This window comes from Panthera leo, chromosome B4, assembly GCF_018350215.1.
Source record: "Panthera leo isolate Ple1 chromosome B4, P.leo_Ple1_pat1.1, whole genome shotgun sequence".
NCBI lineage: Eukaryota > Metazoa > Chordata > Mammalia > Carnivora > Felidae > Panthera > Panthera leo.
In genome coordinates, this window is record NC_056685.1 from 16,308,259 (window position 1) to 16,320,478 (window position 12,220).

Below are 12,220 nucleotides of genomic sequence, written 5' to 3' on the forward strand. Positions count from 1 at the left end.
CTTTTGTTAAATCATCTGAAGCATGCTTATTTTTATGTTTTTTTTTTTCCCAGAAAGGCAATTACTGACTTTCCTTGAACGTGAGCCTCACGTGGTTTGTAATTTTTGATTCAACCAGTCCCCGTCCCATCCCCAACCTAAGCCTCAAATGTCTTAGCCTCACATTACCTGTGTTGTAGAAATAGTTCTAGTGTGTGTTTCTGCATTTGACTTCTCTGAGTGTCTAGGAGTCTCTCCTTTCGTAGACTGATATTTATTTTATGTTTGTGGCTGCGGGTGCTAATACGATGTGAACAGCATCAAGTTGGGACCAGCAGCCATCCCTGGCACAGAATTGGTATTTATTTTTAACAGAAGAACTTTTCTCCCTGCACCTAGAACCCCAGGCAGATGATAAGAAACTGTCATTTCTCGGTTCTGTGAGTAGAGTTTTTCGCTCTCCTTTTTCGGAGGGGCTCCCATTAGTGGGTACCATATTCATGTAAGGACTTCAGTTCCATTCCCCTGCCTCAAGTGAGCTGATGTGCTCATTTGTATGGAGATTAGTACCCCTCCCCTAGTACCATAATCTGAGGTTCGTGCACAATGGGGCAACTACAGTCTCAGCTTGAGTATTTCCCATTCTAGGTTTTAGTTTTCGATGTATTTTCAGTAACTGGAGACAACCTCTTCTTTCTCTTGAGCTCAAGTATGGAATTTTTTCTTTATTGTTATCTTTTAAGTTTATTTATTTATTTTTGAGAGAGGCACAGGGTGGGGGAGAGAGAGCAAGAGCAAGAGAGAGAGAGAGAGAGAGAGAGAGAATCCCATGCAGGCTCCATGCTGTCAGCACAGAGCTGGAAGCGGGGCTCAGTCTCACAAACCGTGAGATTGCGACCTGAGCCCAAATCAAGAGTTGGGCCGCTTAACCCACTGAGCCACCCAGGTGCCCCTATTATAATGCTTTTATGTAGCATTTCTGTGTGTTTTAAGGATGGGAGAGGAACCATGCCAAATGGTGCTGCCAGAAGTTTGATAAGTATTCTCCCAGGACCAGATGATACAGTTTCATAGTCATCATCTACTTTTGACGTCAGTGGGCAAATGAGCTTGCTACTCTGCCAATTATTTCCTGTGGTTACTCATTCTAATACTGAAATCTTAGGCATTCTGTTCCGTTTCCCCAGTGAGCACTTCACACATCGCTTTTGTTAGAAGAGGTGTCAGAAACGGAGAGAATGAATGCCCTGTCCCCAGTTTTGCGTCCTAATTTGTCGTATGAAAAACAACATTCTACTGTTTTCTTATTCACATGAGTAATCGTCATTGCATTTCAAACTTTTCAGATTTGTGTTCTTCAGATACCTCTGTTATTTAGCAATTTACATTTCATGATAGAGGAATTATTAAAATAATATTATTGAATAAATATCCATGATAATCTGCTTGATAACATTAATAGGGCTGGAAAAGACACGGCTTCTACTGCTATTTGATTGGACACACACTTTCAACATTTGCAGAAGCAAACCAAACCTGCATAAATGAGAAGGCTTACTTAACAACTGTTGAAGACAGGTATGCAACTATTTTAATTCTATTTTAATGCATGTCAAATAATGAAATGGTTTCACAGAAGCCTAAGAATCCCCATGCTCTAAATTTCTGTCAATTACATTTGATCTTGAGGTATGATTTGCAGAAGGAGTAGCATTGAAAATCATATCCTAATTTGGATTCTTCATTGTAAGTGCTATAAAATATTTTGCTCCTTTTAGAACTTGAAAGCAATATTCAGTAACAAACGTTCATTATGTTATTATATGAATCATATAATTTCATTTCAGAAAAGTAATGTTCTAGCAAACATAATTTATGGGCCTAACTTTTTTTCTGATCTAGTATATACCAAATTTTTTAAAGCAGAAAAAGTAAAATTTATTGGTTCAAAAATGCCACTTTCTATCTTTACCACTGTCTCCACCAAAAAAAGGGTAGAGAGATTCACTGAATATTTTATTATTCCTTTACATTTTTCTGTTCATTTTCTTTTCTTTTCTTTGCTAGTTTTGCTAGACCGATAGGTCCAGAAAAATCACATGAATGTAGAGGATTTTATATAACTTTTGACCTCTAGAGTACCAAACATCTTTGAGGTTTTAGTTCTTATTTATTTTTCCCTTAATCTTCACAAAGCACTGGATTAGACACAGAAGAAACTTAAAGAATTTTCTTTTAATGTTTACTTATTTTTGAGAGGGAAAGAGAGAGAAACAGAGCATGAGAGGAGGAGGGGTAGAGAGAGGGGGAGACACAGAATCCGAAGCAGGCTACAGGCTCCGAGCTGTCAGCACAGTGCCTGATGCAGGGCTCGAACTCACAAACCGTAAGGTCATGACCTGAGCCGAAGTGGGACGCTCAACCGACTGAGCCACTCAGGCGCCCCACGAAATTTAAAAATGTGCATTTGATTTGTTATAAAAAGGTCAAGACATGGTTTTAATACAATAAGTTTTATTCATTGCTTCTTAAGGCACACCTGATAAAAGGTAAAGAATGCTACTGTTCTGATCTTCACTGAGTGCACATTGATCCTGACTAATCAATTGATGAGTTGGTTTATTGATCTTTTGGTTTATTGGAGCAGAAATTTCCCTATATTTTAGGTTTGTTTTCCTTTGTATTGTCTACATTTCTATTCGGGAGCTCAGTAACTCTGTGCTTAAATTTTGTTTCTAGACTTTTGGGAGAAATTGGGTTTAGGACTTTAAACATTTTTTCTTTGTACAGTTGTGAGAATGAAATTATTCAATTGTGAGAAGTAAACATTCCGTTATCCTGGAAACTGTGAACACCACTTTTTTCACTTCTCTTTTGCTCCAAAGAAAAATTTTTGCCTACATTGCTGCCTCATTATTTAATGTTTTATCTGTTAAGATCAACTTTGGTTGCTTTACGAACCAAATTGGGTCATTGGATGATGCCAAAGAGATGAGATCCAAAGAAAACCTTTGGAAATTGTGATTCTTCTCCTACTTCTTTCTACAGATCGAATCTCTGCTTCTCCGTATTCCTCAATAGTTTTCTCTTCTGTTTCAGACCTGAGGGAAGAGAATAAAATTTGAGGGGTAATCCACACAGATTTTTCTGTCTGTGTCATCTTTGATAACGTTACGACCTCGGGATTTACTTACCCAAGAACTGTGTCGGGCATTTGAAATAGTTGGAAAGTGGACTACTTTTTTAAACAGTGTATCTGAGAATGCTATAGTTTTCTCCTTTGCCTTTGCAGAATTCTCTTAGATTTTGAGGAGGGGCCGAGGGGCTGGTGAGGAGTGGAAATGATTTGAGTATATTTGATTTTATTCACTCAGCTCCATGATAGTCCCCCCTCATTTCCTTAGTAGAAATTTGCATAATTTAAATGGCATATAACTTAAAACACAGTATGTTTGAAGTACCAACTAAATTATAGCTCACACATGTAATTGACATGCTTTTCGTGTTGCTGTTTGGAAAAATTCACATTTCTAAATTTTAGTTATTTTTTTTCTTTTAAGATATGAACAAGCGTTTCTAACTAGTTTGGTTGGATTGAGGCCTGAAAGATATTTTTGGACAGGACTTTCAGATGTACAAAACAAAGGCACCTTTCAATGGACCATTGAGGAAAAGGTTCAGTTCACCCACTGGAATTCAGATATGCCAGGTATGAGCATTGCTTGGAGGTGAGGATTTCATTCACCCTACAAGTCCATGGGGCAAAGCCTATTAGCCCTCCATGTACCTTTCCAAATATACTACGTAGATTAGTTGTGTTTGCGACATTTTGTATTTCATTCTCTTTTGCTTTTTCTTTCTTTCTTAAAATTTTCTTAAAAAAATTTTTTTTTAACGTTTATTTATTTTTGAGACCAAGAGAGACAGAGCACGAACAGGGGAGGATCAGAGAGAGACGGAGACACAGAATCTGAAACAGGCTCCAGGCTCTGAGTTGTCGGCGCAGAGCCCGACACAGGGCTCGAACTCACTGACCGTGAGATCATGACCTGAGCTGAAGTCAGATGCTTAACTGACTGAGCCACCCAGGCGCCCCTAAAATTTCTAATTAGTTCACAGTCGTCTAAGAAGACAGGGAAGGTAAAACCAGTAGTTGTCTGGTATTGCTCTGTTTGAAAAATATTTATGAAATCCTAAATAACCACAAACGTTCCAGACAGTTAACTTATGTTTGTAAACTTAAAACTATATTAAAGAGATTTAAAATTTGGCCTTGCAGAGATGAGTGGAAATATTAGTATGTTTCAGGGGCATGACACCGCGCAGAAATGCCTCATGCCCAATGTTTTGTGGTATCTGGGCTAAACGCTAAAGCAAGACTGTTTGCTCAAGCACCTGGATTTACTATGTGGCTTAATAAATCCTGATCTTCAGAAGTTCTTTTAATTTGTATTCTCAAATTATTGACAAATAAGGAAAATAGGACAGTAATTTGGATAGTGTGATTCTTGGTGAGTTCTTGAATGTTCTGAAAACAATACGATTTCAGTTTATTTTTATTAAAAAAAATTTTTTTTTTTTTGTAATCTTCATTTATTTTTGAGAGAGAGAGTGCAAGTGGGGGAAGGAGCAGAGAGAGGGAGACACAGAATCCGAAGCAGGCTCCAGGCTCCGAGCTGTCAGTGCAGAGCCAGACGCGGGGCTCAAGCTCACGATTGGGAGATCATGACCTGAGCTGAACTCAGATGCTTAACTGACTGAGCTACCCAGGAGCCCCAACGATTTCAGTTTATTTTTAAATTAACTGGGCAGGAGAATAAGAGCTGACCATACACTTTTGTTGTTGTTGTTGTTGTTGTTGTTGTTGTTGTTGTTGTTGTTGTTAAGTATCCGTCAGAGTGATAATGGTAATTTTTACTTCTAGGCCCTACTCTTTAATTTTCCTCGTGTTGCTCCTTCAGCAGTGGGACCCTGAAAGCTTAATCCTGGAATGTCCCTAGGGAATAAAAATGGATGAAATCAGAGCCATAGGGAATCAGAGATCTTAGAGAAAATGTTTTGAAAAAGATGCGCCTCCCCAGAACTTTGAGATTTCTCTCTAGACGCTTAATGTCCGTTAAAAGAACAATAAAAGAATATCTCACTCCAGCAAAGACTCCTACTATTTTCAAAGTTCTTTAAAAATGAATTACTATTTGGAAATAATCACACCTGTAAAACAGATTTATAAAGCATTAAGCTGATTATAGTCCCCATTGTCTATGCTTTTTTTATCCTTGAAAGCTGGCACTCATCACTACTCTGTAAAGTAGGTGGTGATATTTGCCTTGTAAGATAAGGAAGCAAGTTCAAGGGTAGTTGAGTATTCAACGAATAACAAAAATCTCTAGCTCACTTGTGTCTCCCTTTGAAGTGTGTGATGAATTTCTGTCCTGAGAGACCTCCAAGGCCTGTGGGGCGGAGGAGGGGACTCTTACAAACGTTTTCTTAAAAAAAGAAAAAAAACCCATGAACCCCCTGTTTTTGCCATTATGGTACATTTTGTTCTACTAAAATTATTGTATCATTAAGTACCTATGTGGGGGGCACCCTGCCCGATGTTAGAAACACGAAATGCTATCAAAACCCTGACGTCTGAGCTCATAATTCTGTTAGGGATTTTGACCACACAAATAAAAGGTCACCAACAGTTCAAAATAGTAGAAAGGAGTTGCCAAATGCGGCCGTAATTTCTCCTCTATATTTTCTCTTCACCTGAGGAGTGTATGGCCCTGGGTGACCCTCGGGTTTGACCTGCGCGCGGGGCCGGCCGTCAGTAGCTCCTGCTAAGTGAATTTTCCTTTATGTATTGAATACAGGGCGAAAAGCAGGATGTGTCGCCATGAGAACTGGAGTTGCAGGGGGCTTGTGGGATGTTTTGAGATGCGAAGAGAAAGCAAAATTTGTGTGCAAACACTGGGCCGAGGGAGTGACTCGCCCGCCAGAGCCCACGACAACTCCCGAACCCAAATGTCCGGAGGAATGGGGCGCCAGCAGTAAAACGAGCTTGTGTTTCAAGGTGACTGTCATCCGCTAAGCTAAGAAAGAACGTGGACTGTGTTTCAGCCTCAAAAGTCACGCGAGGAATTAAAACGGAACCCCAAACCGCAGTGCTCAGGCTCTACCTGTAGAAAGTCTAATTCTCTGAATCCGGAAGGGGAGCTGGGCTTCTGTGTTTTCAAAAGCTCTCCTCGGGTACATGCTAATGACCGGTTGCATTTAGAGCTGCAAACACGACTCACAGCAGCTTTCTTCACGTGCTCTGCTTCGTCACCCTCCCACTGTCCCCCCCCCCCCCCCCAGGCTGCCTTGCCCTCCTCTGAGCTTGCACTTTTCATGAAAATGTCTGTTTCCCCTCATGCTATCCCATCACGTCCCATTTTGCCCTGGTCTCAGAGCCCAAGCTCTTAGGTAATTGCACTGGTAAATGAGTCTACATTAATGCCAAATGGTCATCTAGGAGGTGATGCTCCATCGTTGTGACTTAGCCCCCCCTCCCCCGGTTGTTATGCCCGATGGGCGATGAGAGCATTACTAAGTAGGGGCACGTGGCTGTTCAGTGTCCTTTAAATGAGGAGTTGATATCCTGCTCTCATTTTATTCCTTCCAAGTTCACACCGTCCATTTTCTCCTTATGCAGTCAAGTTGACCAAAACAAACAGACAAAAACCTCAGTGAATTATACATTTGGGTCTTTTTTTTTTTTTTTTTTTTTCACTCTTGTAAGTCATATCCTTTCTTGAGAAAGTTAGATTTGGTCACATACAGAAATGTGCCTTTCTACCCCTTAATGATATTGTTCTTTAGCGTCCCACTCCCAGGACCTCTTTTATTCAGACCCTTTGGTCGCATGTGGCCATGGTGTGCCTTGTAAGACAGTTAGGTAAGGCTGAGGGAAAACTTGAATTACTAATGTGTATCAGAATGAGGCTGTTTAGTCTTCTGTAACTCAAGGGGTGTGGGTAGTTGGGTTAGTCATTCCCACTACTGGCAGTGGAGATTGTTAAATACTTGTTCAATCCTGATTAGCAGGTCAGGGCTAAATGCATAATTTACATAGAAGGGGATGCATTGGGCCAAGACAAGAGAGGATTTTGGAAATGGGTTAATTGAGGACTAATACAAAGCAAATCGGGTGTTCATTGTTGCATCTGGAAACTTTTGGTTTACTGCACACAGGCCAGGCTCATCCTATACACAGCCATTCACCTGGGGGTGGTAGGCTATGGAGATTTGTAGCAGGATTTTGCGAGAAGTGGCAGAATTCTCCAGAGCTGGGAAGTGAATGAGGGTTCTGGTAGAGATGCTATCCTGGTGGATATTCAACACATTGAAATATGTGCTTCATTAGAAAATTATATAGTTTTAGAGGTGCTTACGTAGGTTTGTTTGGAAATATATAGACCGTCTTTGTACATATTAAGATGTGGGACCTATTAATAAAATTCAGGTGATAGTAAATTTATTTAAGAAAACGAAGTCTTATATCATAGTCTAGCAGGTTGCAGTGCCCACAGAGTCTTGGGAGTTAATGATGTGGAAGCTTGCTCAAGGCACTTTTGTCCAGAGAGCTCAAGTTAGGGTCAAGGTGAAGATTGCCTTGGGTTGCTTGGTGATGGCTGGGCAGCCCTAGTCCATTGGAAGCCAACCCCATTTCCCACAAGCCTGTAATGGTGGGGAGCATGACTCATGAGAAATAGTGAATGAAAATTATAAAAGTTGATGGATACAACGGACTCCTATACTATTTGCATACTGACAGGTATTTCTTAGTCTGGAATTCCATTTCACTGTAGCCCTCTGGATAATACAAGATATTCCCTAACTCATATAATCTATTAAAATTTAATGCAGCTGTAAGGAAAAAAAGACAAGGCCATTGTAAAAGACACCGGCAATGAAATATTGAGACTGTCAGGTGTTTGTTCAAGCTAGGCAGGATAGCAAACTATGCCACAATTTTTGTTTTCTGAAGTTTTCCTTCCTTACTTTTCCTGTATCAAAAGTGTTTTTTTTTCTTTCTCATTTCAATGCTACTTTTCCCATCTAACCAAATTAATTCTGCCAAACGCATCAAACTTCTAAGACTTTAATCTAATTTCTTCTGTGCTATGAAGTATTTTTATTTTCTAAGGTTTTCTCAACAAAACCACCCCACATGTTTTGTTACCCAAATACTTACTCCTACACTGATTTTCAACCAAGAGAATTACATTGTTTTACACCATAGCAGTGTCTTTCTATAAAATGAAATCTCATCAAAAGTAAATAATTATTTCTCTTGATTTGATAAGCTATGAAGTATAAAATAACTTCTGAAACTGTATCATCTTTAGCTGTTTGCAAAAGGAAAACACGAGAAGAAAACATGGTTTGAATCTCGAGATTTTTGTAAAGCTCTGGGTGGTGATCTAGCTAGTATCAATAATAAAGAGGAACAGCAAGCAATATGGCGATTGATAGCGTAAGTGTCTTTTGTATATAATATTCCTTTTACCTATTTGATGCTCTGATGTTGAGAAAAGTCTTACATTTCTGAAATTGTTGACTCATAATGCTACCTTGAGTGGCTGTATTATATCCCAAATCCATAGGACCTTTTTTTAATCTAGTTTCACTTACGAATGCTTTAATTTTATCGATATAAATCCTGTGATGAATTACTCTAGAAAAGTACAAGACATTCCATACATGTTATTAAGTGAATAAGTGAATGACTTTCTTGCAGTGCTTTATAATGATATGTTCTCAAGTGGTGGCTCCTTTTGAGGATATTCATGGGCTGTACCAAAACACACAGTTGCATACTGCTTATAGTCCTTGAATCTTTTTACCTGTGTACTAATTTAGGTTTCAAAGACAACTTTCAAATTTGATTAGCTCTCATATTTGTCTCATTAGGTAACCATAGAAATCTCGTTAAGTAACCAGACTTGTTTCATCCAATAGTATGAGCTCTCTTCATGTCTTGTAAATTGCAGGGCTACCGGGACGTACCATGAACTGTTTTGGTTGGGACTTACGTATGGAAGTCCTTCAGAGGGCTTTGTTTGGAGTGACGGTTCTCCTGTGAGTAATTTGATTTGATACATTGTTTTCTCACTTTATCATGTATTTATTTTGATGTTACCCTTTGGCTTAATCCAAGTTTTTGGTGAAACGTGCTTTTATGATAGCTAGTAACATTTTTCTATGCAAAAATAAATCCAATTCTAGGATCATTATTCTGCCCCTGCCCTAATTTAGTTCTGTTCACCCAAGGTATAAGCATAACTGGCTGGATGAAAAAAAATTTTTAGAAAACTCATTTAGGTAGCTTGAATAAAATAATGCTTTCATTCTATCATGCAAAATTGGTGTGCAAGTAGTTAAACTTCTTAAAAGTTTGGTGTTTTTAAATTTTTATTTTATTTGTATTTTTTAGTGAGAGCATGGGTGGGGGAGAGGGGCAGGGGGAGAAAGAGAATCTTAAGCAAGCTGAGCATGGAGCCTGATATGGGGTCTGATCTCACGACCCTGGGATTATGACCTGAGCCAGAGTCAAAAGTCAGACACTCAACCAACTGAGCCACCCAAGTGCCCCAGAAATCGAGTTTTAAACAAGTGTTGGTGAGGATGCAGAGAAAAAGGAACCCTTGTGCACTGTTGGTAGGAATGCAAACTGATACAGCCACTGTGGAAAACAGTATGGACGATCCTCAAAAAGCTAAAAATAGGGGTACCTGGGTGGCTCAGTCAGTTGAGTGTCAGACTTTGGCTCAGGTCATGATCTTGCATTTTTTTAGTTTGAGCCCCACATCAGGCTCCCTCCCGTCAGCACAGAGCCTGCTTTGGATTCTCTGTCCCCCTCTCTCTGCCCCCCCGTGGCTTGTGCTCTCCCAAAAAATAAATATTTTTTAAGAAACTTAAAAATAGAACTACCATATAATTCAGTAATTGCACTACTGGGTATTTAACCCCAAAACACAAAAACACTAATTCATAGGTGTGCCTGTACCCCTGTGTTTATTGCAGCATTATTTACAGTAGCTAAACTATGGAAGCAGCCCAAGTGCCCATCAACATTTATGTTTATTCAGCCATAAAATTCCAGAATATTATTCAGCCATAAAAACGAATGAAATCTTGCCCTCTGTAACAACATGAATGGAGCTAGAGAATATAATTCTGGCTGAAATAAGTCAGTCAGAGAAAGACAAATATCATATGATTTCATTCATATGTGGAATTCAAGAAACAAAACAAATGAGCAAAGGAAAAAAGAGAGAGGCAAATCAAGAAATGGACTCTTAACTATAGAGAACAAACTGATGGTTTCTAGAGGGGAGGGAGGTGGGTGAAATAGGTGAAGGGGATTAAGAGTGCACTTACCATGATGAGCACTGAATAATGTATAGAATTGTTGAGTCACTATATTGTATACACGAAACAAATATAACACTGTATGTTAACTATACTGGAATTAAAATTTAAAACTTCATATAAAAAGTTGAGTGTTTTATAGCTTCTTATAGAGCAAGAGATCTGGAAACAATTTTTGAGAATCCATTAATAACCATTGGGCCTTGTCAGCCTTCCCCATTCCTAAGAATGGGGAAGTGTGAGGCTGTGACACGTGTTGGCAGTATTTAGTGGTCTGGTCATCCAAGGAAGTGATTTTGTGTAATTTCAGTTCTACCCTCTCTTATAACCCATCAGCAACTTTTCAAGGCACTTGAGTAAGGTGATTTCTTTGACAGCTCCACTGACACTTGGATTTCATATTGATATTTCTGGAAAATGCTTAGCCTAAAACTGTTGGGTATGATTCTACACTGAAACCTGCAAGGGGTTCTACACCCAGCCCTCCATTTATTTCCACTGTTCTTTTAGGCGGAGTTATGTAGCTTTGTTAACGGCATTTCGTAAGTCTTTTTCTTTTATTATAAAAACTAATTATATTTCTCTATCCTACCTGTAAAGAGAAAGTTTCCAACGTCACACTGAAATATTACCACTTAAGAATGGGTTAGAGATTTAGGAACACCCAATACTGACAAGTGGAGCTTTTTTGCTGTTTTTTTTCTATATAGAAATCCCACTTTCAAGGCCCTGGATCCATTCTATCTATAAGACCAAAGAAAATGTTATAATAATAGCATATTCTATTCAGCTTTGAAAGTTTCTATGTAGTGAAAGCTATTTCTTTCCAATCCATTTTCATAAACCTTGCTTTCAAAACAAAGCTATTGCAAAAAAAGTGGATGGATTAAAAAATGTTAATATACCTTCCCTTTCTTTCGTTTAGATAAATGATTGTCAATGGCCTGATTTAAATGACTTACGTAATTAATGATTGCGATGTAATGTTTCTGACATAGGTTTCATATGAAAATTGGGCTTATGGAGAACCTAATAATTATCAAAATGTTGAATACTGTGGTGAGTTGAAAGGTGACTCTGGTATGTCCTGGAATGATATTAACTGTGAACATCTTAACAACTGGATTTGCCAGATACAAAAAGGTATGGTAACCTGTCCTCTATTCTGTCTCACACTGGAGAACTAACCTCCTGATATCCCAGTGTTTTCCTTTTATTAGCAGAACCAAACAGACAAAATAACCAAATAAGGGAACTGGCAGGGGCCATCATTTCACAGGATAAGAATGAAGTCACTGAGCACAGATAAATGTTCCAAAGGAACAGAAGATCAAAAGGCCACCCGGGAATCCTGGATGACAGTCACGTCCTCTAAAATAGTTCCCACGAGCTGTGATTCTGGCTCAGGTTCTACAGGGGTGGGAGTGGGTGGGCGTTCTACTCTGTAAGTAGAGTAATGCACATGCTGTTTCTTCTTTGGTATATTTACCCTCTGACCTATGTTAGCCATCCGGTAGGTAAAAGTTTCCCAACGTCTGAATATTCTAAATGTTGATTTCTTAAATAAGTATTCAACACAAAGAACAAACACCATTTTGAGGCCCTGATGCTATTATAGCCACTATGTTTATGATTGTCAAAAAGTATCAGTGCATACTTTAAGTCACGATCTGGGACTCAGAAAGTTCCACATATCCAAGTCAGGCATTGAGGTCAGAGGATCCAGGTTCTTCTGTTAAGATAAAGGAACAAACAGACCTTCCCTTGAACCACAATATACATAATCTTCCTCATTTTAAAACAGTCTGTGGAACCACATTGCCCTCTGCTGTTGGAGAAC

The 12,220-nt window shown here is 39.0% G+C and overlaps 1 protein-coding gene across 1 annotated transcript in view; it reads left to right on the plus strand.

The window, feature by feature from the left end:
* Positions 1–12,220, plus strand: part of MRC1 (mannose receptor C-type 1) — a 98,421-nt gene that overhangs the window by 54,890 nt on the left and 31,311 nt on the right. The window contains exons 10-15 of the mRNA XM_042945032.1: positions 1,442–1,557; positions 3,540–3,688; positions 5,838–6,037; positions 8,355–8,482; positions 9,000–9,087; positions 11,379–11,523. Of these exons, the coding sequence (XP_042800966.1) occupies positions 1,442–1,557; positions 3,540–3,688; positions 5,838–6,037; positions 8,355–8,482; positions 9,000–9,087; positions 11,379–11,523 (826 nt within the window). The remainder of the gene's footprint in view (positions 1–1,441; positions 1,558–3,539; positions 3,689–5,837; positions 6,038–8,354; positions 8,483–8,999; positions 9,088–11,378; positions 11,524–12,220) is intronic.